The sequence below is a fragment of the Rhinoraja longicauda genome, chromosome 1 (genome assembly GCF_053455715.1).
Source record: "Rhinoraja longicauda isolate Sanriku21f chromosome 1, sRhiLon1.1, whole genome shotgun sequence".
In the NCBI taxonomy this organism is placed as follows: domain Eukaryota; kingdom Metazoa; phylum Chordata; class Chondrichthyes; order Rajiformes; family Arhynchobatidae; genus Rhinoraja; species Rhinoraja longicauda.
The window spans coordinates 139790144-139818002 of NC_135953.1; the positions used below are offsets into that span (position 1 = coordinate 139790144).

Below are 27859 nucleotides of genomic sequence, written 5' to 3' on the forward strand. Positions count from 1 at the left end.
TGTCAACCGTTACCCTCTGGTATCTCCCATTCAGCCATTGTTGAATCCATCTTGCAACCTCACTATTAATACCCAACGATTTAACCTTCTTAATCAACCTTCCATGTGGAACTTTGTCAAATGCCTTACTGAAGTCCATATAGACAACATCCACAGCCTTGCCCTCATCAATTTTATATGTTTCTATAAGATCCCCTCTCATCCTTATAAACTCCAGTGAATCCAAGCCTAATACATAATACAGTGTGGCTCGATCTGGAATACAGGGTGCAAGTAAAAATAGGGTTAGGTTCCTTACAAAACTTCAGAAGATTAGTGATGTATTTATTTGTCTTCCACAATAGGTGCAGGAGGAGGCCATTTGGCCCTTCGAGCCAACACCGCCATTCAATGTGATCATGGCTGACCATTCTCAATCAGTATCCCGTTCCTGCCTTCTCCCCATACCCCCTGACTCCGCTATCCTTAGGAGCTCTATCTAGCTCTCTCTTGAATGTATTCAGAGAATTGGCCTCCACTGCCCTCTGAGGCAGAGAATTCCACAGATTCACAACTCTCTGACTGAAAAAGTTTTTCCTCACCTCTGTTCTAAATGGCCTACCCCTTATTCTTAAACTGTGGCCCCTGGTTCTGGACTCCCCCAACATTGGGAACATGTTTCCTGCCTCTAATGTGTCCAACCCCTTAATAATCTTATACGTTTCGATAAGATCCCCTCTCATCCATCTAAACTCCAGTGTATACAAACCTAGTCGCTCCAGTCTTTCAACATATGACAGTCCCGCCATTCCGGGAATTAACCTAGTAAACCTACGCTGTACGCCCTCAATAGCAAGAATATCCTTCCTCAAATTTGGAGACCAAAACTGCACACAGTACTCCAGGTGTGGTCTCACTAGGGCCCTGTACAACTGCAGAAGGACCTCTTTGCTCCTATACTCAACTCCTCTTGTTATGAAGGCCAACATTCCATTGGCTTTCTTCACTGCCTGCTGTACCTGCATGCTTCCTTTCAGTGACTGATGCACTAGGACACCCAGATCTCGTTGTACGTTCCCTCTGGAGATGTACACACTATTAATACGGGAACCACCCCCATCAGGTCCCTAGCCAAGTGGATGTTATCTTGGATGGACTGACCAGGGACTGTATAGGACTGGTCCGGGTGGATCAGTTGGGACAGCACGGAGCCCAGACGATTTGCTATCGCCTGTGCAAAGACTTTGTACTCTGTACAGAGGAGACAGACTGGGCACCAGTTCTTCAACAGGTGGAGTTCGCCCTTCTTCGGCAGCAGGACAACGACTGCCCTGCGCCACGAGAGGGGCATCTCCCCGGTCGCCAGGCTCTCCCCCCAGAACCTTCATGTAGTCGCCCCCCAGGACATCCCAGAAGGCTCTAACAAACTCAACCGTCAGCCCATCCAGCCCAGGGGACTTGGCCCTCCTGAGCTGGTGCAGGGCACCAGTCAACTCCTCGAATGATAAGGGGTCATCAAGCTGTTCAAACACCCCTCTATCTATAGTCGGTAGCCCCTCCCACAGAACCCGCTGAGCCTCCCCGCTGAAACCATCTGCAGAGAACAGCGTTCCAAATCTGACGGAGTGGGGGTAAGCTCAGTCAGAACCACTCTAGGCGCACGCCTCTCCTCGACACCCGCCATGACAGGGTGAGGACCGGCCACATCCACAGCAACAACACCCCCCCCTCCCCTTGTGGAGCAACATGTTGGCAGAAAGCAACCAAATTCCTCACTCTAAGCACGTCACGATAGAAACTAGGCAGACCCCGTAAGGCGGGTCGACTGATGCCCGCGAAACCGGGAGCCACGAAACCCACCGTAGGCAACAACCCTGACGGAAAAAATACGTGGCCAGAGCGTGCCACCTGGGGGGGTTCTCCGTATACATGTACCTCCACAGAGTCCTGAGACGGAGAGCCGCCACCTGGGTACACACGCATTCCAAGGACTGGCCGCCCTCCTCTAACGGGAGACTCAGGACCGCTGTGGAAACCCAATGCTTCCTATTTCCCCAGAAGAAGTCCACCAGCTTCTTCTGTAAAGTAGTTGCAAAGATGGAGGGCGGGGCAAGAGTAGCCAGCCGGTACCACAACATGGAGGCCACCAGCTGGTTTATGACCAGCACCCTCCCCTGAAAAGAAAGGACTCCAAGCAGGCCTGACCAGCGCCCCAGCCGGGCCACGACTTTCATCTCCATCTCCTGCCAGTTCGCCGGCCAAGCATCCTCAGTGGGACTCAGGTACACCCCCAGATAGAGGAGGTGCGTGGTGCTCCACGCATACAACGCCATCTCCTCCGGCGGGGAGTCTACCTGCCACTGACCCACTAATAGTCCAGAGCATTTACTCCAGTTAATCCTGGCGGATGATGCAGCCGAGAAAATCCTCTGGCAGTCACGCATCCTCCGCAGGTCACCAGGGTCAGTGAACGTAAGGAGCACATCATCGGCATAAGCTGAAAGAACCACCTCCACCCCCGGACCTGGTAGAGCCAGGCCTGTCAACCGCCTCCGAAGAAGACACAGGAATGGCTCAACACAGACCGAGTACAACTGCCCAGACATGGGGCACCCCTGGCGAACCCCCCTCCCAAAATGAATGGGAGCCAACAATGCACCATTAATCTTCACGAGACACTCTGCTGCGGAGTACAAAAGCCGGACCCGGGCTACAAAATGCGGTCCAAATCCGAACGCTTGCAGCATTCGAGGTAGTCATGATCCACCCTGTCAAAAGCCTTCTCCTGATCAAGAGACAGAAAGGCAGCTGACTGACCAGTGCCCTGAGATAGATGGATCAGGTCCCTAACCAAGTGGATGTTATCTTGGATGGACCGGCCAGGGACTGTATAGGACTGGTCCGGGTGGATCAGTTGAGACAGCATGGAGCCCAGGCGATTTGCCATCGCCCGTGCAAAGACTTTGTACTCTGTACAGAGGAGAGAGACCGGGCGCCAGTTCTTCAACAGGCGGAGTTCGCCCTTCTTGGGCAGCAGGACAACGACTGTCCTCCGCCACGAGAGGGGCATCTCCCCGGTCGCCAGGCTCTCCCCCAGAACCTTCATGTAATCACCCCCCAGGACATCCCAGAAGGCTCTAACAAATTCTACCATCAACCCATCCAGCCCAGGGGCCTTGCCCCTCCTGAGCTGGTGCAGGACACCAGTTACCTCCTCCAATGATAAGGAGTCATCCAGAAGATCGGACACTTCCCTATCTACAGTCGGTAGACCCTCCCACAGGACCCGCTGAGCCTCCCCGCTGCATCCATCTGTGGAGAACAGGGTCCCATAAAAGGACCGGACTAAAGCACTGATCCTCTCTGGATCTGTGACAGAGGAGCCATCGTCCGCGAGCAGCTCGACGAGCTGTTTGCGGGCTCCTCGCCCTTTCTCCAGAGAGAAAAAGAAAGATGACGCTCGATCCAAATCTTGCAACATCTGGACCCGTGACCTCACGTAAGCACCTCGGGACCGCTCAAGCAGCAGGCTCCTCAAGGCTTCCTTCTTCCCCTGAAACTCTCCCCATTCACAGGAGTCCTCACCAATCCGACCCAGGCCAGACTCCGCCTCTAGTAGCTCCCTCTCGAGCCTCTCAACCGCTGAGTCCCGCCTTCCGGTCGACCCCCACGTATATTCCTTGCAAAAGAGACGGATGTGAGCTTTCCCCACATCCCACCACTGCCTAAGTGAGGAAAAGCTCCCCTGCCTCTCTCTCCACTTCACCCAACCCCATCTGAATGACTCCCGGAAACACCGATCCTCCAGCAGCTTGTTATTGAAATGCCAGTAAGCAGACCCAGCCCGTGTGGGCCTCGGATTAAAGTCCACACGCACCAGACAGTGGTCCGAGCACGGCACCAGCCGCATTGAGGCCGCTGAGACACGGGAGACAAACGCACCGGAGATGTACATACGATCAATGCGGGAACCGCCCCCCTCAGACCTCCGCGAGAATGCGTTTGGGTCAGGGTGAAGGTTCCGCCATGCATCCACTAGCTCAAAGGAATCAATCAAGCCTCTCAGTTTCTTTGCTACAGCAGGGGCACACTGAATACCAGAACGATCTCGCACCTCAAGTGTGCAGTTGAAATCTCCCCCCAGAAAGACACACTCTCCGCTATCAATAGTGCTCAACAGAGCAGTCACCTCCTGAAGTAGGCAGGCCTGCATCGTGCCACTGCTGGGGGCATACACGTTAATAAAATGCAACGGCATGCCATCCAGACTCATGGCCAGATAGAGCAAACGACCTGGCACCACTTCCTGCACCTTCAGGATCTCTGGCTGAAAAGTCGGGGCCAACAGAAAAGCCACCCCACTCGAATTTGTGCTGAGGTGGCTCATGTAAACCCCCCCTTCCCACTCCAGTCGCCAGGTGGGTTCGTCACTGACAACAGTGTGCGTCTCTTGCAGAAAGCACACTGCATATTTCCCGTCTCTAAGGACTGATAAGTGCTGAAATCTACGAAAGCTCGCTCTACTACCATTTAAATTTAATGTGGCTACTGTGAATGTGCAAACACACTAGAATTGTTTCCTCACATTCCTCGTGGACTCAGAAACTTTCCCCCTGAGGAACCTCAAGAAATCCCCAAACTGAAGCCTCTCGGACCCAGGAAGATCACTACCCTTGCTGCCAAGGATACTATCAAGATCCTTAATAAATCCTGGCAGGTCTGCCCACCGCCTCTGTGCCGCATCAATTTTAGTCCTGGGAGTCCTGGTTGTTTTTAGAAAGTCCCGAATCTCACAGATAATGGCTACTCTAGACACAGCCCTGGAGTCTGGGCGCTCCGCCAACCCACTCACACCTGGAGCAGCAGCCTCCTCTGCACATCGCTCAAGGCCAGTGTCAGAGTTCGAGGGACTACAGCTTGCTGAAAGCTCACTCACCCCACTGCACAGGCCGAGCCCATCACTCTCCCCCTCCTCCGGCATGACACCACCCCCAGGATCAATGCCGAGGGAGGGTCCCGATGCCTCTGACAGCAACAAGCTGTCCGGTGAAAGGCCAGGCTCCTGCACTCTCCCATAACCCCCCATGTCTGGGCCTGGGGAAGACAAGACAAGAGGCACCCCCAGGCACCCACAAGATCCAAAGGAGGGTCACCACCCATAACCGCCCCGCCCCCCACAGCACCCAGAGTACCCGCACCACTGGCAGCACCCAGAGAGTCTCCACCCTCCACCACCAGGGGAGCACCTTCACCAACACCCACTGAAAGAGCTGGTGTTTTTGGAGTCACCCCTACTACCTTAACCGGTGAGGCAGCACACCCCACATCACCTCCACTGGCTCTAATAAGGAGCACAGAGTGGAACATTGGACCTCCCGAGCCTCCCCCCTCAGGCTGACTCTGCTCATCCCCCATCCCAGGGGACACATTTCCAGGGGAGCCAGTCCCATCAACTGGCGTGCCAACACCCTCAGAAGGCCTCTGAAACGAGGGGACCTTGCCAAGAGGTGTATCCATGTACTCTTGCCTTAAAGCCCCCCAAAATGTCAGCGCATTTAGATTTCTTAGAATCTCCATCATTTAATCAAAGCGGGTTGTTTCAAAGTGCAGCATATTGACTACATTTTACTCTTTCATTTACACTTTTAATATTTTGGTCAATTCACAAAAATGTCTCTTTGAATCAATTCTCCATTAATGATTCATAAATAAATTAAATCTAAAAAAATAGAAATAAACACCAACGTGAAATACATGCAATATTTATTTTTGCTTCCACATTCTTTAAAAATGTTTGAGTTTACGCTCCATCCAGGAGCGATTGAGGTATTTGTTCGTGTTGCGGGCTTGAGGATGAGAACTGTGGCCGCGTTTTCATGCTCATCTTTTTCAATGAATACCACGATCCTTTCCAGTCCATCCACACTACCCCATCATCGGTGCCATGCTTTGTGATATCTTTGCTGTACTGACCATTCCAATAATATATACCATTGGGGTTTGCAGAATGGCAGCTGTTGTACCACCATCCACCACCATCTTCTCTTGCGCAATGCTTACTGGGGTTTTCAGGTAACCTGCCAATGTCAAAACAATTTAAATGGCCGGCTTTGCTGAAAGACCTTTAAATGTTACTGTTTTCAATCACGTTACAACAAAGATGAGTTTAGTTTGGGGCGGTCACGGTGGCGCAGCGGTAGAGTTGCTGCCTTACAGCGAATGCAGCGCCGGAGACCCGGGTTCGATCCCGACCACGGGCGCTGTCTGTACGGAGTTTGTACGTTCTCCCCTTGACCTGCGTGGGTTTTCTCCGAGATCTTCAGTCTCCAAAGACGTACAGGATTTTAGGTTAATTGGCTTGGTGAATGTAAAAATTGTCCCTAGTGGGTGTAGGATAGTGTTAGTGTGCGGGGATCGCTGGTCGGCGCGGACCCGGTGGGCCGAAGGGGCCTGTTTCCGCGCTGTATCTCTAAACTAAACTAAACTGGAGATGCAATGTTTACTCGATGGACGATGTATACATACAGAAAATATATTATCTTTTGGAAGTAGCTTGAACTTTAGCTTTTATGCTGTAACATAATTTAATTGTCAATAAAATGTAACCTTGAAAATAGATCAAATATTAGACGTAATTCCCCAAGAGATTTTTTGGTTTAGTTTAGTTTAGAGATACAGCGCGGGAACAGGCCCTTCGGCCCACCGGGTCTACACCGACCAGCGATCCCCGCACATTAACACTATCCTACACACTGGGGACAATTTACACTTCCCCCAAGCCAATTAACCTACAAACCTGCACGTCTTTGGAGTGTGGGAGGAAACCGAAGATCTCAGGGAAAACCCACGCAGGTCACGGGGAGAACGTACAAACTCCGTACAGACAGCGCCCGTAGTCGGGATGGAACCTGGGTCTCCGGCGCTGCATTCGCTGTAAGGCAGCAACTCTACCGCTGCGCCACCGTGACCGCCCCAATATATCTTCATCTCCCCTCATCTTCACTCTTCCTTTAAATTTATGTCAAGGCTGTGACAATTCTGCTGTTCTGCTGAGTTACTCCAGCATACTGTGTCCTTTAGTCAGATATAGCCTTTCCTTAACAAATCCTGGTGTCAGCTCTCTGGGTAGCCTGTGATCCTCTAAAGTAAGTTCACTCATGACACGAAGGTCAGTAGAATTATTGATCGCTTGAAAGGTGGTCTTTGGCTGTAGAGAGATATCAAGGGGGTGGTGAAATGAGCTGCAAAGTGGCAGATGGAGTTTAATCCAGACGAAAGTGAGTGATGATTTATTTTGGTGGTATTAATGAGGTTAAGATATCCACCATGAATGGTAGGGGATTATCAGAGTATTGATGAACAGAGCGACTTCAGAGTTTAAATCCACAGGTACTTGCAGGTGGCAATACCGGTAGATAGTGGGCGGTCACGGTGGCGCAGCGGTAGAGTTGCTGCCTTACAGCGAATGCAGCGCCGGAGACCCAGGTTCCATCCCGACTACGGGCGCTGTCTGTATGGGGTTTGTACGTTCTCCCCGTGACCTGCGCGGGTTTTCTCCGAGATCTTCGGTTCCCTCCCAAATTCCAAAGACGTACAGGTTTGTAGGTTAATTGGCTTGGTAAATGTAAAAATTGTCCCTGGTGGGTGTAGGATAGTGTTAATGTGCGGGGATCGCTGGTCGGCGTGGACCCGGTGGCCTGAGGGGATTTTTTTCCGCGCTGTATCTCTAAACTGTATCTCTAAACTCAGAAGATGGGGTTGGCCAGCAATCAAATGATGCCATGAATCATCAATATATGGGCAGCTGTAGCTGGGACAGTGAAAACGGAATCAAAGCCTGGCGACTCTTGCACGTGGACTCAGTGGGCTGTTTCTATACATTCCGTACCCCATCGGGGATTGGATTTATGTATCGCCATAATCTTACTGATCTGTATGCAAAGAAAGAATCCTAATGTGCCTCAGCACACATGATAATAAAGAACCATTGAAGCTTGCAGGCTGGAAATCCAAGTCACCTGAATCCCACTGCGACTTCTGTAGGTGTGTGGTGGAACAGTACACCTGAATTTCATCATTCGCTGGAGTTTCGAAGGATGAGAGGGGATCTTATAGAAACGCATAACATTGAAAAAGCCAGATTGGAAAAGATGGAGAATTTAGATCTCGATCAGAAATTCTAGATTTCTGAAAATCTAGAAACCTAGATTACCAAGCTAGATGCAGGAAAATTAGGTTCCCAATGTCGGGGGAATCCAGAACCAGGGGCCACAGTCTTAGAATAAAGGGGAGGCCATTTAAAAATGAGGTGAGAAAAAACTTTTTCACCCAGAGAGTTGTGAATTTGTGGAATTTTCTGCCACAGAGGGCAGTGGAGGCCGATTCACTGAATGAATTTAAAGGAGAGTTAGATGGAGCTCGAGGGGCTAGTGGAATCAAGGGATATGGGGAGAAGGCAGGCACGGGTTACTGATTGTGGATGATCAGCCATGATCACAATGAATGGCGGTGCTGGCTCGAAGGGCCAAATGGCCTCCTCCTGCACCTATTTTCCATGTTTCTATAAATCCTTCAACTTTGCTTTCTTCATTGAAATGTCAATGGAAGAATCCTGAATTTTAAAACTATTTAAAAACAATTTTTACTTAGTTTAGTTTAGAGATACAGCTCTAAAAGAAACAGGCTCTTTGGCCCACCGAGTCCACACCGAGTCCACACCGACCAGTGATCCCCACACATTAACACTATCCTACACACATACACACACTAGGGACAATTTACAATTATACCAAGCCAATTAACCTACAAACCTGTACGTCTTTGGAGTGTGGGAGGAAACCCAAAGATCTCGGAGAAAACCCACGCAGGTCACGGGGAGAACGTACAAACTCCGTACAGACAGCACCTGTAGTGGGGATTGAACCCGGGTCTCCGGCGCTGAAAGGCAGTAACTCTACCGCAACGCCACTGTGCCACAATTATTAAGTATAAATACTTCAATATTTCACATAACAAAATAGGGACATGCTGTTCTCTCGGACTTACCATCCATCATTGTCTCGGTCATATGTACTGAACATCATACCATGATGAATAGTCATAGATCGGTTTTTGCCAGAGAGCAATTTGGTCCCATCCATAAGTGTGTTGCCAGCCACTCCTGAATAGCCATTGACTGAAAGCCGATATTTGCTGATTTCAGACTGTACCACAAATGAATTATAGTGGGCATGCACACGGTTATCCGACCAGTCTTGCATTTCAAAGAGGAGTTCAGTCGTCCTCAGTTTTGTCAATTCACTGATGCGATCATTTCCCAGCCAATATTCACCTGGAAGAAACGTTATAAAAAGTGCAATTACAAAGCCGGTTTGTCAGCGATGTGAATCATCAGTACACAATAGACAATAGGTGCAGGAGGAGGCCATTCAGCCCTTCGAGGCAACACCGCCATTCACCGTGATCATGGCTGATCATCCGCAATCAATACCCCGTTCCTGCCTTCTCCTTGACTCCGCTATCCCTAAGAGCTCTATCTAACTCTCTCTTGAAAGCATCCAGGGAATCGGCCTCCACTGCCTTCTGAGGCAGAGAGTTCCACATCTCTGTTCTAAATGGCCTACCCCTTATTCTTAAACTGTGTGGCCCCTGGTTCTGGACTCCCCCAACATTGGGAACATGTTTCCTGCCTCTCGCATGTCCAATCCCTTAATAATCTTATATGTTTCAATAAGATCCCCTCTCATCCATCTAAATTGCAGTGTATACAAGCCCAGTCGCTCCAGTCTTTCAACATATAACAGTCCCGCCATCCCAGGGATTAACCTCGTGAACCAACGCTGCACGCCCTCAATAGTAAGAATGTACTTCCTCAAATTTGGAGACCAAAACTGCACACAGTACTCCAGGTGCGGTCTCACTAGGGCCCTGTACAACTGCAGAAGGACCATTACAAAGAAGAAGTGCTCTCTCTTCTTTTCAATTACTGATACTCATTTTTAATTATAGACAATAGACAATAGAAAATAGGTGCAGGAGAAGGCCATTCGGCCCTTCGAGCCAGCACCGCCATTCAATGTGATCATGGCTGATCATTCTCAATCAGTACCCCGTTCCTGCCTTCTCCCCATACCCCCTGACTCCGCTATCCTTAAGAGGTCTATCTAGCTCTCTCTTGAATGTATTCAGAGAATTGGCCTCCACTGCCCTCTGAGGCAGAGAATTCCACAGATTCACAACTCTCTGACTAAAAAAGTTTTTCCTCATCTCTGTTCTAAATGGCCTACCCCTTATTCTTAAACTGTGGCCCCTGGTTCTGGACTCCCGCAACATTGGGAACATGTTTCCTGCCCCTAACGTGTCCAACCCCTTAATAATTTTATACGTTTCGATAAGATCCCCTCTCATCCTTCTCAATTCCAGTGTATACAAACCTAGTCGCTCCAGTCTTTCAACATATGACAGTCCCGCCATTCCGGGAATTAACCTAGTAAACCTACGCTGCACGCCCTCAATAGCAAGAATATCCTTCCTCAAATTTGGAGACCAAAACTGCACACAGTACTCCAGGTGTGGTCTCACTAGGGCCCTGTACAACTGCAGAAGGACCTCTTTGCTCCTATACTCAACTCCTCTTGTTATGAAGGCCAACATTCCATTGGCTTTCTTCACTGCCTGCTGTACCTGCATGCTTCCTTTCAGTGACTGATGCATTGACACCCAGATCACGTTGTACGTCCCCTTTTCCTAACTTGACACCATTCAGATAATAATCTGCCTTCCTATTCTTACCACCAAAGTGGATAACCTCACACTTATCTACATTAAACTGCATCTGCCATGCATCCGCCCACTCACACAACCTGTCCAAGTCACCCTGCAACCTCATAGCATCTTCCTCACAGTTCACACTGCCACCTAGCTTTGTATCATCGGCAAATTTGCTAATGGTACTTTTAATCCCTTCATCCAAGTCACTGATGTATATTGTAAATAGCTGCGGTCCCAACACCGAGCCTTGCGGTACCCCACTAGTCACTGCCTGCCATTCTGAAAGGGACCCATTTATCCCCACTCTTTGCTTTCTGTCTGTCAACCAACTTTCTATCCATGTCAGTACCCTACCTCCAATACCATGTGCTCTAATTTTGCCCACCAATCTCCTATGTGGGACCTTGTCGAAGGCTTTCTGAAAGTCGAGGTACACCACATCCACCGGCTCTCCCCTGTCAATTTTCCTAGTTACATCCTCAAAAAATTCCAGTAGATTAGTCAAGCACGATTTCCCCTTCGTAAATCCATGCTGACTCGGAACGATCCTGTTACTGCGATCCAAATGCTCCGCAATTTCGTCTTTTATAATTGACTCCAGCATCTTCCCCACCACTGATGTCAGACTAACTGGTCTATAATTTCCCGTTTTCTCTCTCCCTCCTTTCTTGAAAAGTGGGATAACATTAGCTACCCTCCAATCCACAGGAACTGACCCGGAATCTATAGAACATTGGAAAATAATCACTAAGGCGTCCACAATTTCTAGAGCCACCTCCTTAAGCACCCTGGGATGCAGACCATCAGGCCCTGGGGATTTATCAGCCTTGAGTCCCATCAGTCTACCCAAAACTTTTTCCTGCCTAATGTGGATTTCCTCCAGTTCCTCTGTCACCCTAGGATCTCTGGCCACTAGAACATCTGGGAGGTTGTGTGTATTCTCCTTAGTGAAGACAGATCCAAAGTACCGGTTCAACTCGTCTGCCATTTCCTTGTTCCCCATAATAAATTCCCCTGCTACTGTCTTCAAGGGACCCACATTTGCCTTGACTATTTTTTTCCTCTTCACATACCTAAAAAAGCTTTTACTATCCTCCTTTATATTATTGGCTAGTTTACCCTCGTACCTCATCTTTTCTCCCCGTATTGCCTTCTTAGTCATCTTCTGTTGCTCTTTAAAAGAGTCCCAATCCTCTGGCTTCCCACTCTTCTTTGCTTTGTTATACTTCTTCCCTTTTATTTTTATGCTGTCCTTGACTTCCCTTGTCAGCCACGGGTGCCTCTTACTCCCCTTAGAATCTTTCCTCCTCTTTGGGATAAATTGATCCTGCAACTTCTGCATTATTCCCAGGAATACCTGCCATTACTGTTCCACTGCCTTCCCTGCTAGGGCCTCCTTCCAGTCAATTTTGGCCAGCTCCTGCCTCATGCCTCTGTAATCCCCTTTGCTATACTGTAATACTGACACCTCCGATTTTCCCTTCTCCCTCTCAATTTGTAGAGTAAAACTTATCATATTGTGGTCACTGCCTCCTAATGGCTCTTTTACCTCAAGTCCCCTTATCAGGTCAGGTTCATTACATAACACTAAATCCAGAATTGCCTTCTCCCTGGTAGGCTCCAGTACAAGCTGTTCTAAAAATCCATCTCGGAGGCACTCCACAAACTCTCTTTCCTGGGGTCCATTACCAACCTGATTTTCCCAGTCTACCTGCATGTTGAAATCTCCCATGACCACCGTAGCATTACATTTGCGACATGCCAATTTTAGCTCCTGATTCAACTTGCACCCTAGTTAGACAACAGATCACTGCTCAGCAATCCTAGCTTAGAAAGGGGATAGTTATTCAGGATTAATGCACTTGATCAGAATCCTTCCTGATTTGTTGCAGCACGGTGGCGCAGCGGTAGAGTTGCTGCCTTACAACGCTTGCAGCGCCGGAGACCCGGGTTCCATCGCGACTATGTCTGTCTGGAGTTTGTACGTTCTCCCCGTGTCCTGCGTGGGTTTTCTCCGAGATCTTCGGTTTCCTCCCACACTCCAAAGAAGTACAGGTTTGTCGGTTAATACGCTTGGTCAATGTTTACACAAAGGCCAAACCCATTTTATTTTCCCTACATTCCCACCATCACCCTAGTACTCAACGACATATTAGTAATGTGTAGGAAGGATCTGCAGATGCTGGTTTAAATTGAAGGTAGACACAAAAAGCTGGAGTAACCCTTCTTCAGACCGGTGTCAGGGGAGTGGGGCTGGACAAAGATAGGATGTAGTAGGAGACAGGAAGACTAGTGGGAGAACTGGGAAGTGGGAGGGGAAAGAGAGGGACAGAGGAACTATCTGAAGTTAGAGAAGTCAATGTTCATACCGCTGGGGTGTAAGCTGCCCAAGCGAAATATGAAGTGCTGTTCCTCCAATTTGCGCTGGGCCTCACTCTGACAATGGAGGAGGCCCAGGACCATTATGACAATCACCCATTCCTTCTCTCCAGAGATGCTGCCTGACTCGCTGAGTTACTCCAGCATTTTGTGTCTAACGAGTTAAAAGTTATGTTAGGTTATGCAAGCAATATGATACAGGTGCTCCATGGCTTACGATGCTTACCCGTGATCGCATGTATTACAACGCATTTCGACTTACAATACTTACGGATTCCGATGGGTTTCTCGGAACGGAACCCCATCGTAAACTGAGGAGCGCCTGCAGTTAGTTGGAATTTCGAGGGATGGGAGGAATTTCATGCGTTGTTCTAAATTCCGTAACCTGTATACTAAAACTCTTGTTTGTTTGTTTGTTTGTTTGTTTGTTTGTTTGTTCCTGAACTACAGCTAAAACGGTACACGATAGCGCGACCATTTTAGGCCCAACTTACTCACCGTCGTCCCTTTGGTGCTAATGGAAGAAGTTTCATTGAAATCGGTGTTTAATTTTTAAAGTTATTCACATTTTAATGTTTAAATCTATCTCCTAGGGAGGGAGGGGGGGAAAGGAGGGAGGGAGGGGGAGTATAAGGGGGGTTGAGGGGGATGGAGTGGGGGGAGGGGAAGGGGCGGAGGGGAAGGGGAGGGGAAGGGGAGGGGAGAGGAGGGGAGGGGAAGGGGAGGGGAGAGGAGGGGAAGGGGAGGGGAGAGGAGGGGAGGGGAGGGGAGGGGAGGGGAGGGGAGGGGAGGGGAGGGGAGGGGAGGGGAGGGGAGGGGAGGGGAGGGGAGGGGAGGGGAGGGGAGGGGAGGGGAGGGGAGGGGAGGGGAGGGGAGGGGAGGGAGTGCTGCACCAATGCAGGAGAGGTTTGGGCCCAACGGGTCCACTTGGTCTAGTAATGATTGAAACCCATGGTAATCCTGGAATTACTGGAGAAGCAATCTTTGCATTTCCTGGATAGACTGAACCTATTAGGCCAGTTAGAAAGGCGAGGTCAGGGATAAAATTCCCATTTAAAATGGGGCCAGTGCTGGGAGAGTCACTGCAGAGTTCCACAAAAGTTCATTAGCTCCTCATGTGCTTGTTATATCGGTCCAGGTGACAATAAACGCGACCCTGCCTCAGAATTGCATGAGTTTTCATGGGTCTAGTTATCAAAGACCAAATGAGCCTGTGAGCCTTATTTTTTTAATGTCTCTGCCACTCAATAATGATTCAATCTTTACTGTTAATACCCCATGCAAGAGCAACTAAATGTTTTAAATGTTTTTTTTTACAGTCTCACCTGGATGATCACAGTAACCTTTTCCTGAACTGAATGCTATGTTCCCAAAGCCCCTTTTGTAGGCATCCCAGGATCTGCCAAAGTCAACACTGCCATCTTGTCTATTTTGAATCAGAGTCCAGCCTGGAAAACACATACGTTATCATGAACACAACAATAAAGCGACAGGGAGTGAGATATTCAAAATGTAAATAAAATACTATTACTCGCATCCCAGCGACACCATAGTTACCTCCTTCATCTGTTGTCATGTCACAATACACTTTGTAAGGTGGCTTGAAGGAATCTGGTTGTATTAAGTAAAGCTGAGATGTTTTACCACCTTTTTCGTAAATCTCATTACATTCTGTAAAAAAAGCAGATTTATTTTTAATGGAGAAACATAGAAACATAGAAAAATAGGTGCAGGAGTAGGCCATTCGGCCTTTCGAGCCAGCACCGCAATTCAATATGATCATGACTGATCATCTAAAATCTTCCTGCTTTTTCCCCATGTCCCTTGATTCCCTTAGCCCTAAGAGCTAAATCTGACTCTTTCTTGAAAGCATCCAGTGAATTGGCCTCCACTGCCTTCTGTGGTAGAGAATTCCACAGATTCACAACTCTCTGGGCGAAAAAAATGTTTCCTCATCTCAGTCCTAAATGGCCTACCCCTTATTGTTAAATTGTGACCCCTGGTTCTGGACTCCCCCAACGTTGGGAACATTTTTTCTGCATCTAGCCTGTCCAATCCTTTAATAATTTTATATGTTTCTATAAGATCCCCTCTCATCCTTCTAAGTTCCAGTGAATACAAGCCCACTCAACCCATTCTTCCATCATCTGTCAGTCCCGCCATCCCGGTAATTAACATGGCGAGCCTACGCTGCACTCCCTCAATAGCAATAATGTCCTTCCTCAAATTAGGAGACCAAAACTGCACACAATACTCCAGGTGTGGTCTCACCAGGGCTCTGTGCAATTGCAGTAGGATCTCCATGCTCCTAAACTCAAATCCTCTCGCTGTGAAGGCCAACGTGCCATTAACTTTCTGCACTGCCTGCTGTACCTGCATGCTTACTTTCAGTGACTGATGTGCTAGGACACCCAGGTCTCGTTGCACCTCCCCTTTTCCTAATCTGACACCATTCAGATAAAACTCAAAAGATATACAATAATGAGAAACTAAAGATTATGAATGACTTTTTAATGCTACGGACCTTTGCCTGAAACGACCGGAATATTGCAGGAAACTGTGCATGGGTGTGTACAATATTCTTTCTGTGTCAATAGTGCCCGTTGCAGATTTTGCAGCTTCTCTTTCAGACTGTCCACCAGGGAACGCAGTTGGCGAATGGAAGAAGGAAGTATTGTTGAGACCTTGTCTTTGACCAAAATAAAACGTTCCTCAAGTTCTGTGTTGTATGAACTTACGATGTCATTGTTACCTGTGAAGAATGCAAGTGTTACAGCAGAACATATAGAATAAATGAGTTGACAGGTTGATAAGGACAGAACATAATACATAGGTTGTGCTGTAGCCCCTTGCTTTCCCTCTCTCTCCATCTCTCCCCCTTCCCAGTTCTCCATCCCTGATTACATTTTATCACTGTTTCGAAGGCATCACAAAATGCTGGAGTAACTCAGCAGGTCAGGCAGCATCTCAGGAGAGAAGGAATGGGTGACGTTTTGGGTCGAGACCCTTCTTCAGACTGAAGACCCGAAAAATCACCCATTCCTTCTCTCCTGAGATGCCGCCTGACCCGCTGAGTTACTCCAGCATTTTGTGATACCTTCGATTTATACCAGCATCAGCAGTTATTTTCCTATACATTTTATCACTGTTTGCTTTGTCACCTTCTCCTAGCTAACAACGATCTATTCCACATTTTCCTTGATCTGCATCTCCCTTTGATGTCTCATTTCCACACCTTACCCTTCCTTATCTCTATCTCCCTCTCCCCTGACTCTCAGTCTGAAGAAACGTCACCCATTCCGCCTCTCCAGAGAAGCTGCCTGTCATTGAATATTGACTTCTCTGACTTCAGATAGCCCTTGCTTTCCCTTTCTCTCCATCCCCTCCCCCTTTCCAGTTCTCCCACCAGTCTTCCTGTCTCCGACTACATTCTATCTTTGTCCCGCCCCCTCCCCTGACATCAGTCTGAAGAAGGGTCTCGACCCGAAACGTCACGCTTTCCTTCTCTCCAGAGATGCTGCCTGACCCGCTGAGTTACTCCAGCATTTTGTGTCTACCTTCGATTTAAACCAGCGTCTGCAGTTCTTTCCTCCACATGCTGCTTACTGAGTTACTGATTTGCTGAGTTACTCTGAGTTACTCTGAGTTACTCTGAGTTGCTGAGTTACTCCAGCTTTTTTTGTCCATAATAAATGAGTTGGTTTCTAAAGAGCAAGAAAATCTTAAATTTAAAATTAAAATGGCCTAGCAGGTCATTAACTGCTGGGCGTTTTCCAATATTTTCAGTTTCTCTGTCAAATTTTCAACTTCTGCAGTTTATGGATCGTCAATTCTTACCTATGTGTCGTGATTCACGCCGGTTCATTTCGTATTCCACAGTTTCCACATAAATATTAATTCTATTTGTGGACAGGGAAAGATTTGAAACTTGCACTTTTAAATCTTCTACGACTGGTACCATATTGCTTTGCTCCTTTAAAAGGGCTGTCCTCAGCACACATCCATTTGGGCAAAGTACTCCCTTTCAAAAAGAAATGAATGTTCAATCAACGAGAAATCAATAAGGAGAAATCAGGGGCGGCACGATGGCGCAGCGGTAGAGTTGCTGCCTTACAGCGAATGCAGCGCCGGAGACTCAGGTCCGGTCCTGGCTACGGGTGCTGTCTGTACGGAGTTTGTACGTTCTCCCCGTGACCTGCGTGGGTTTTCTCCGAGATCTTCGGTTTCCTCCCACACTCCAAAGACATGCAGGTTTGTAGGTTAATTGGCTGGGTAAATGTAAAAATTGTCCCTAGTGTGTGTAGGATAGTGTTAATGTGCGGGGATCGCTGGGCGGCGCGGACTCGGTGGGCCGAAGAGCCTGTTTCCACGCTGTATCTCTAAATCTGAATAACACCAGCAAAGCTTGATTCACGATGCTTCAGAAACAAAATTGAATATCATAGTTTAAATGAAATCCCGACTTATTTTCTAACGCTTCTCTTTCTTATTTCTGTCAAGTTAACTTCTGATGTAAGGCGATCAATTTTATTGGCCTTAATTAAACGCGGTAGGCACTTGGTGATTTAAATATTCTGAAGCTGGTTTCATTGTTCCTTCCCGGTAGGATGCCACTAAGACAATGTTCATCCAAGGTATTCTATCCCAATAAATTATGATTCCTGAACTCACCTCCATTAAGGGATCTCGGCATTATCAGATAGCCAACCAGGACTAGATATTTGACTGACAAATGCTGGCACTTAGTATCAGGTTCGTCCACTTCAGATCCTTCAGGCAATTATCCAAAAATGTAACTGCAAAGGCCTCAATTGGTGAAATTCTTTGATGTTTCTATGAAATAAAGGATACTAACAATTCCCAAGCCCACACCATCCTACTGTGTACAGCTCTCAGAGCCAACAGCCTGAATATTTGATTTCAAATGCTTTTGGTCTTCACTTTGAAAATCCCCGCGTAATCCAAAGATGACTGAGATCCCTTCTCTTATATTTTTGTAATAAAGAGCCATAAGATGGAGCTAAACCATAGATCCCAATCAGTAAGGATAGGCCTCCACAATACCAGTACCTAGGGTTGCCAACCATCCTGTATTTGCTGGGACATCCCGTATTTTGGGCTAAATTGCTTTGGCCCGTACGGGACCGCCCTTGTCCCGTATTAGGCCCGGGGGACGCTGTAGGCCCGGACGCTGTAGGCCCGGACACTGTAGGCCAGGATGCTGTAGGCCCGGACACTGTAGGCCCGGACACTGTAGGCCAGGACGTTGTAGGTCTGGACGCTGTAGGCCCGGACACTGTAGGCCCGGACGCTGTAGGCCCGGACACTCTAGGCCCGGACACTGTAGGCCCGGATGCTGTTGGCCTGGTCTCTGTAGGCCCGGACACTATAGTTCTGGACAGTGTAGGTCCGGATGCCCGGGCGCCGCCTGACTAGGAGGTTGCCTAGCAACCTGCCTCCCGACCGGGGCGGCCACCATTGGTGGAGCGGGAACACGTGGCCGCTGGCTGGGTGAGGTCACGTGGGGCGCGGGGCGGTGACGTCACCTTGTCCCTTATTTGGGAGTGAGATAGTTGGCACCCCTACCAGTACCCCACAAGAATGCGTTCTCATTCTCGTGCTGCACTCCCTATACATTCATGACTGTGTGGCCAAATATGTGTTCTAATGCCTTCAACGAGTTTTCAGATGACACCACTGTGGTGAGCCGGGTCACAAATAATTATGAGACCAAGTACAGGGAGGAGGTAGAGAACTTGGTAACATGATGTCAGGACAAAATATCCCTCCCTCAACATTCAGCAAGACAAAGAAGGTAGTTATTAACTTCAGGAAGACTGGGCACTTCAACTCCCCCTCCCACTCCCAGTCTGACCTTTCTGTCATGGGCCTCCTCCAGTGTCATAGTGAGGCCCACCGCAAATTGGAGGAACAGCACCTCATATTTCACTTGGGCAGCTTGCAGCCCAGTGGTATGAACATCGACTTCTCCAACTTTAGATAGTTCCTCTGTCCCTCTCTTCCCCTCCCCTTCCCAGTTCTCCCACTGTCTTCCTGTCTCCACCTATATCCTTTTTTTGTCCCGCCCCCTCCCCTGACATCAGTCTGAAGAAGGGTCTCGACCCGACACCACAGTGGTGTCATCTGAAAACTCCCTCACCCATTCTTTCTCTCCGGAGATGCTGCCTGACCCGCTGAGTTACTCCAGCATTTTGTGATACCTTCGATTTGTACCAGCATCTGCAGTTATTTTCCTGCCCCAATCAGCATCATTGGTGCCGAATGGCTGAGGGATTCAAGTTTCTTGGCGTATGTATTGCCATCAATCTGTTGTGGACCAACCATATTCGTGCGAGGGCCAAGAAGGGGCACTCCAACACCTCGACTTCCTCAGGGAATTGGGGAAATCCGGCAGCTCTTGCAAATCTTGTACAGATGCACCATAGAAAGCATACTGGCAGGTTGCATTACAGTCTGGTTTAGGGATCAGCTCTGCCCAAGACCGTAAGAATGTGTAGCGTACTCCATCACCCAAACCAGACTTCCCATCGTATCATTGATGGCCGCTGGAAGAGAATTAGTCGTGAATGTACAGGGAGTATCGCAGTAGAGTCCGTCTACACTACGCTGCCTCAGGAAACCAGTCCAAACCTAACCAAAGACCTTTCCCACCCCAGTCATCCCCTCTTCTCCCTGCTCCCGTTTTGGGCCGATCCAGAAGATCCTGACGCTTGAAAGCGTGCATCACCAGACTCAGTACTAGCTTCTTCCCCACAGTTAACAGGCTTTTGCACAGCCCTTCCATAAGCATGGGTGCAGTCCCGATTCTCCATCCTACCTCATTGTGGACATTGGACATTTTCTCTGCAACTGTTACACTGCAATGCTGAGAATTGCATTCTGCATTCTGTATCTTTCGCTTCACTCTACCTAGGTATCACAAAATGCTGGAGTAACTAAGCAGGTCAGGCAGCATCTAGGAGAGAGGGAATGGGTGACGTTTCGGATCGAGACCCTTCTTCAGACCCTTCTTCACTCTACCTGTTAGATAGAGTCGTAGAGTGATACAGCGTGGAAACTGGCCCTCTCACCCAACTCGCCCACACCGGCCAACATGTCCCAGTTTCACTAGTCCCACCTGCCTGCATTTGGTCCATATCCCTCCAAACCTGTCCTATCCATGTACCTGTCTAACTGTTTCTTAAAGTTGGGATAGTCCCAGCCTCAACTACCTCCTCTGGCAGCATGTTCCATACACCCACCACCCTCTGTGTGAAAGAGTTACCCCTCAGATTCCCACTAAATCTTTTCCTCTCACCTTGAACCTATGTCCTCTGGTCCTCGATTCCCCTACTCTGGGCAAGTGATTCTGTGCAATTACCCGATCTACTCCTCCCATGATCTTATACACCTCTGTAAGATCAACCCTGATCTTCCTGTGCTCCAAGGAATAGGGTCCCAGCCTACTCAACCTCTCCTTATAGCTCACACCCTCTAGTCCTGGCAACATCCTCGTAATTCTTCTCTGAACACTTTCCAGCTTGACAACATCTTTCCTATAACATTGTGCCCAGGACTGAGCACAATGCTCTAAATGCGGTCTCGCCAACGTCTTATACAACTGCAACATGACCTCCCAACTTCTATACTATTGCACTTGAGTTTGGCATGATTGTATAGAGTATTATCTGATTTGGTTGGTTATAATGCAAACAATGCTTTCTACTGCCCCTTTTTGCACGTGGCAATAACAAACCTAAACCTGAATAAACGTGGATAGGAAAAGTTTATAGGGAAACGAGCCAGGAAGATTAGCCTGATGAGGAGGGGGCATTTTGGTGGCATGGACAAGTTGTGATGAGGGGCCTGTTTCCATGCCATGACCTTTTATCACTCCCCATCATTCTGAGGAATCTCCTGGCTGCTGCACTCTGCAGCAAAAGCAAAAAGTCTTCGCGGGAGTGAAATTAATATAACAAACTGATGCTGAACAAATAAATTAGCCCGACAAGGTGACTGCAGAGCAGTGCCTTTCCGTTCCTTCCCCGACACATCATTGCTCTTGCTTCTCTTTATGTTCCACCCATTCACACTTTGATCAAGGAGAATGACACAGATGGGGTGAAGATGTCTCTGTTCAGAGCATACTGTACGCCACTCTACACTGCACACTTGTGGTCAAACTATAAAAAAGCTAGCTTACAGTCTTCAGGTAGCTTTTAATGATGCCATGAGGATATTAATTAAGAGACCTAGATAGTGTAGTGCAAGTGGAATGTTTGTGGCTGCAGGAGTTAATACCCTACAAGCCGTGCTAAGAAATTTAATGTATAAATTTATTTGCCGAATTAATGACTCTCAAAATGAGATCATCTTGGCATTATCACTAATAAGGTTTAGTACTACACGCTACCAATCACAGTTGTGGAGACATTGGTATAGTTGTCTCGTTGTTGATCACTGATGGCTGATGCTTTAAACCATGCATTGTGCTTGTATGTAATTTATTGTGCTTCTGTATGTTTATTATATGTAGTGTCTTGTAGTGGGAGGAGTTGGCTGCGTCTAACGGCTGCGGCTCTCTGGCAGTCTGTTTGTCTTTTTTTCTTTTTTTTTGTTTGTGTCGGTGTTGGGATGGTTTTTGTTTCTGTTTTTGGCTGTGTATGTGTGGTGGGGGGGTGGGGTGTGGGTGTGGGGTGTGGGGGTGGGGTGGGGCGGGGGAAACCTTTCTTTTATTAGGTCTCTTCCCCGGGGCGCAGCTCGCCCGCGGGGCCTTCCATCGCCGGCGCGGCTCGGCTGCGGGACTTAACATCGCCAGCGCGGCTCGGCCGCGGGACGTTTCAGTGCCCGGTGCGGCTCGGCCGCTGGACTTAACATCGCCAGCGCGGCTCGGCCGCGGGACGTTTCGGTGCCCGGCGCGGCTTAGCCGCTGGACTTAACATCGCCAGCGCGGCTCGGCCGCGGGACGTTTCAGTGCCCGGTGCGGCTCGGCCGCGGGACGTTTCAGTGCCTGGTGCGGCTCGGCTGCGGGACGTTTCAGTGCCCGGCGCGGCTTGGCCGCTGGACTTAACATCGCCCGGTGCGGCTCGGCCGCGGGACGTTTCGGTGCCCGGTGCGGCTCGGCCGCTGGACTTAACATCGCCCGGTGCGGTCGCGGGACGTTTCGGTGCCCAGGGCGGCTCGGCCGCGGGGCCTTTCATCCCCTTGCGGGGGCTGTGCGTGTCGTTTGCCTCGGTAGGGGTCGAGCTGCCTGTCCGTGGGTGCGGGGGGAAGAGAGGGGAAGTTTTGTTGCCTCCATCACAGTGAGTGGGTGTTTGGAGTCACTGTGATGGATGTTTGTGTTGGGGTCGGGTGTCCTGTGTTCTTTTCTTTTTTGCTGTGTTTTGTGTGACTGCTGAAATTTCGTTCGGTGTAAAAAGCCGAGTGACAATAAAGTGTTGTTATGTTATGTTATGTTATGTTATGTTATGTTATGTTAATGTCTGAACCTTGAGTCTGTAACAAAGTATTGATTGGTTGGTTGATTGATTGATTGATTGATTGATCGATCGGTCGATTGATTGATTGATCGGTCGGTTGGCTGATTGATCGATCGATCGATCGATCGATCGATTGATCGATTGATCGATCGATTGATTGATTGATTGATTGATTGATTGATTTCTGCCCTTTGAGCCAGCACCGTCATTCAATGTGATCATGGCTGATCATTCTCAATCAGTACCCCGTTGCCTTACCAGCCCCTCGACGAAAGAGGTGCAGCCTCCTTTGTCGTCGACAACCTTTGTCTGGCGCGATGTTTGTGCCTGTGTTGTGGTAGTAGTCTGATACCTTGATCTTCTGTTGCCACTAGTAGTTGATGGATATCTGTGAACTTCTTGATATTGTCCATCAGATCTGTGACCTCGAGGGTCTTTCAATGCCCCCTATGTGGAAAAATAATCAAAACACTGAATGACAGCTTGATGCTTTTCTCTTTTCAGACTTCCTTTCCCGCGTTAACTTATGTTTTAGTTCAATGACTTCAATTCGAAAATACAGTAAATATTATTCTAGTACATCAGTCTATCCCATTAAGAAAATTTGCCTCTTATAGCGACGTATAAAATTATAAAAGGACTGGACCAGCTAGATGCAGGAAAAATGTTCCCAATGTTGGGGGGAGTCCAGAACCAGGGGCACACACAGTCTAAGGATAAAAGGGAGGGCCATTTAAAACTGAGGTGAGAAGAAACCTTTTCACCCAGAGAGTTGTGAATTTGTGGAATTCTCTGCCACAGAGGGCAGTGGAGGCCAAATCACTGGATAAATTTAAAAGAGAGTTAGATAGAGCTCTAGGGGCTAGTGGAATCAAGGGATATGCAGAGAAGGCAGGCATGGGTTACTGATTGTGGATGATCAGCCGTGATCACAGTGAATGGCAGTGCTGGCTCGAAGGGCCAAATGGCCTCCTCCTGCACCTATTTTCTATGTTTCTATGGACGACATTTGTTTCTAAATCCACCTATTGAGAATTTTAAGTTCCAATGCAACGAATACATTCTATCTTGCTGATCTATAATTTAGAAGACATCCAATAGTGGGTATTATAAAAGCAAAGTTTGATTTCCTCAACTAAATTTATGCATTTTTATAAATATAAATAAAACCAAGACGCTATAAATATATGTGCAGGGAAAAAAACTGCAGATGATAGTTTAAACCGAAGGTGCTATAAATATAATTAAGGACAAAGAAGGGAAGAGATTGAACTTTTTTCCTCCTTCCATCACAGTGAGGAATGTGGAGGAGTCACTGTGGGGGATGTTCATGTTAAAATGTATTGTGTGTCCTGTTGCTTTTTATTGTTATGACTGTACGGCAAATGACATTCCTCGTATGTTGCAAAACATACTTGGCTAATAAGGTATGATTGTGAATTAGCCTTGAAATTATATTACACAAAGCAATGTTTCCCTGTGTTATACAATGAATGTAGAACATAGAACGCAATGCCAAGTTAAACTGGCCTCACCTGTCTACATGATCCATATCCCTCTATTCCCTGCACTTACACGTGCCTATATAAAAGCCTCTTAAACAGTGCTATCATATCTCCCTCCACCACCACCTGGCAATGCTTTCCCGGCCCCCACCACTCTCTGTGTAAAAGGACTTGCCCCGCACATCTATATACTAAAACTCTCGTTTGTTTGTTTGTTTGTTCCTGAACTACAGCCAAAACGGTACACGATAGCGCGACAATTTTAGGCCCACCTTACTCACCGTCGTCCCTTTGGTGCTAATGGAACAAGTTTCATTGAAATCGGTGTTATGCTTTTAAAGTTATTCACATTTTAAAGTTTAAATCTATCTCCTAGGGAGGGAGGGGGGAGGAAGGGGGTGGAGGGAGGTGGGTGGGAGGGAGGGAGGGTTGGGAGGGGGGGAGGATAAGGGGAGTTGAGGGGGATGGAGTGGGGGGGAGGGGAGGGGGGAGGGGGAGGTGAAGGGAAGGGGGGAGGGAGGAGGGGGGAGGGGGGAAGGGATGGGGGAGGGGGGGAGAGGATGCTGCACCAATGCAGGAGAGGTTTGGATCCAACAGGTCCACTTGGTCTAGTCTCCATTAAACTTTTCCCCTCTCACCTTATAGCTATGCCCTTTAGTGTTGGGCATTTCCACCCTGGGGATAAAAGGTTCTGACTGTCTACCCTCTCTATGCCTCTCATAATTTTCATATGCTTCTATCAAGTCTCCCCTCAACCTTCGATCTTCGAGAGAAATCAATCTAAGTCTATCCAAATGCTCCCTCTAATCTGAAACCCTCTAATCCTGGCAGTCAAGTCAAATCAAGTCAAGTCAATTGTATTTGTATAGCACATTTAAAAACAACCCACATTGACCAAAGTGCTGTACATCAGTTCAGGTTCAAAGAACGAACATACAATGGCACACAGACATAACAGCACATACATAAACAGTTCACAGCGCCCCCTCAGAGGGCCTCAAACGCTAGGGAGTAGAAATAGGTTTTGAGCCTGGACTTAAAGGAGTGGATGGAGGGGGCAGTTCTGATATTTATTCAAATATTAAAATAATATATACAATACAATAAAACCAAAACAGAACTCACCACCCGAATACTATACAAACAAATATACCAATTGAAACTATTATACAACTATATTACAATCCCCATCCAGGATATATCCAATCCCCCGCGGTGCCCAGCGGTCCCGGATACCCCCCAGGGTGCCCGTGGACAGCGCGCGGTCCCTCTCCAACACCACCCGGGCACGGACGTAACCCCGGAAAAGGGGTAGGCAGCAAGCTTGGGCAGAGCCCTCTTCAGCCTGGCGCCGTGACTCGTGGATGGCCAGTTTGGCCAGGCCCAGGGGCAACCCAACCAGGACATCCTCGCCCCTCCCCCCCACCCTGTCCCCTACGCACAGGGGGGTCCAGAGATGAGGATGGTGGGTGAGAAGTGCAGCCAGAAGGCGAGGAGCAGCCCCTTTAGATATTGGAACAGGGGCTGCAACCTCACACACTCCATGTACACGTGGTACACAGACTCTTCCAACCCGCAAAAGTGGCAGGCGAATTTGAGACTTGATGGCTGGAATTTCAGCAGCCTGACCGCGGGAGAAGACGGCAGGGAAGAGGGAAGACATTCTGGCCTTCCATCGCAGTGAGGAGGTGACTGGAGGATACTCACTGTGATGGATGTTTTTTGCTTTATGTTGGTTTTTGTGATTGTGTGTTTCATTGCTTTCTTTTTTTAATTGCCTCTCATTGTTGACTGTTGGTAACGGAATTTCATCCAAAAACATGTTTTTGGACGGCAATAAAGGTATTTTATACTTTATACTTTATGTGATCAGGTTCTTTGTACATATATATTTCTAAAGCTCACTATGTGCAATTTCGACTCACACGGAAAACTGATGACAATTTATGTATCTTTTATTTATAATGAATAAATCTCTCGCTCTCTTGCTATCCACTGTGCTGCTGTAACACCTATGTCCTCTGGTCCTCCATTCCCCTACTCTGGGTAAAATACTCTGTGTACCTCCTCGATCTATTCCTCTCATGATTTTGTACACCTTTATAAGATCTCTCCTCTTGACAGTCATTTCCAACCTAACTCTCTATAACAAAAGCTTTTCACTGTACAAATGACACTAAACTAAACTAAACTAAACTAAACTAACCCCCCCCCCCCTACCATGCTGGGACATTACAAAGGAAATATCTGTTTATTACTGAGCCAATGATTTGTCTGCACTTGTACACGTAATGCAGAGAATTGTCACACATGTGAACAAACAATGAAAAACCTATTCACGCTCTACAATGAAGACAAGCACAACTAAAATTAATTATACTGCGATTTTTGCCACCCCTTCCCACCCCAAACCTTTCCAACCTCTTCCAGATATATCATGAATGAAGTTGCCTGTAAACCTTCCAGGATTATTCCAGAAATTCCCCCAACCTTGAGACCAAAAAACCCATTCCCCTCGGGTAAGATCAAGACTTCTGAATCTTCCTGCTCGGCCTGTTGTTGACCTTTCCTTCACATAAATTCTAAAATGCACATGGTTACTTTCCGCTAAGCTTTGAAGTTAACATCCTCTCTCCGACTTTGATACCTGGTGAAGCCTTGGGGATTTATCTATCATAATGCACCTCACGACCATCAACACCTCTTCTTTCCTGAGGTCAATCTGTTTCAGGACTGCGCTGTGCCCTTTCCTGAACACCCTTAGCTGTCATGACCTTCTCCATGATAAAGACAGATGAGAAGTATTCATTTAAGACCTCTTCATTTGAGGGCAGCGCGGTGGCGCAGCGGTAGAGTTGCTGCCTTACAGCCAATGCAGCGCCGGAGACCTGGGTTCCATCCCGACTACGGGGCGCTGTCTGCACGGAGTTTGTACGTTCTCCCCGTGACCTGCGTGGGTTTTCTCCGAGATCTTCGGTTTCATCCCACACTCCAAAGACATGCAGGTTTGGAGGTTAATTGGCTTGGTAAATGTAAAAATTGTGGGTATAGGATACAGACGCTCCCCGACTTACGATGCTTCGACTTATGATATTTCGTCTTTGCGATGGTGCACACGTGATCAGGTGTATTAAACGCATTTCGACTTTACGATATTTTCGCTTTTGCGACGGGTTTCTCAGGACGTGACCCCATCGTAAGTTGAGGAGCACCTGTAGTGTTAATGTGCAGGGATCGCTGGTCAGCGCAGACCCGCGGATAAATCCCCAGGGCCTGACCAGGTAGGTTAATTGGCTGGTTTGTGTAAATTGTAAATTATCCCCAGTGTGTGTGTGTGTGTGTGTGTGTGTGTGTGTGTGTGTGTGTGTGTGTGTGTGTGTGTGTGTGTGTGTGTGCAGGGTGGTGTTAATGTGCGGGGATCACTGGTCGGTGCGGACTCAGTGGTCTGAAGGGCCTGTTTCCGCGCTGTATCTCCACGCTAAACTAAACTAACACTCTGGTATTTGTTACAATAAACTCGCTACACGCACCACGCACGACACAATGCAAGTTAAATTTCTTACTGTTTCATTATTGGCTTGAGGAGCATTTGTGACTTCTGCATCAGCGTAGTCATCATCATATTCAGGGATTATATCTTCGGCTGCCGCGACGCAGAAAAGAAACACCAAGATTAATTTCATGGTGATGATTCTTTGTTGTTTACTCACTGCAACGCTGCCCGTTTGGTCTGAAGCCTTCTCCCTT

At 48.1% G+C, this 27859-nt stretch overlaps 1 protein-coding gene across 1 annotated transcript; it reads right to left on the reverse strand.

Moving 5' to 3' along the window:
* Nucleotides 1–5725: 5725 nt before the first annotated feature.
* On the reverse strand, nt 5726–27859 carry fgb (fibrinogen beta chain). Its single transcript, XM_078407418.1, has 8 exons — nt 27676–27859; nt 22866–23054; nt 16966–17149; nt 15653–15880; nt 14686–14799; nt 14454–14576; nt 9025–9310; nt 5726–6056 (listed from the first exon to the last, which is right to left on the reverse strand). The coding sequence occupies exons 1-8, from the start codon at nt 27793–27795 to the stop codon at nt 5780–5782; spliced, it is 1521 nt and encodes a 506-aa protein (XP_078263544.1). The 5' UTR covers nt 27796–27859; the 3' UTR covers nt 5726–5779.

What these genes read in the sequence shown, in the direction of transcription:
- fgb (XM_078407418.1), bottom strand. Translation starts at nt 27,795, where the DNA reads ATGAAATTAATCTTGGTGTTTCTTTTCTGCGTCGCGGCAGCCGAAGAT. An exon ending in CATGACAACAGATGAAGGAG is followed by an intron (nt 14,577 to 14,685) that starts GTAACTATGGTG and finishes TGTGTTTTCCAG; the next exon opens with GCTGGACTCTGATTCAAAAT. An exon ending in AGGTTACTGTGATCATCCAG is followed by an intron (nt 9,311 to 14,453) that starts GTGAGACTGTAA and finishes CGTTTCTTCCAG; the next exon opens with GTGAATATTGGCTGGGAAAT.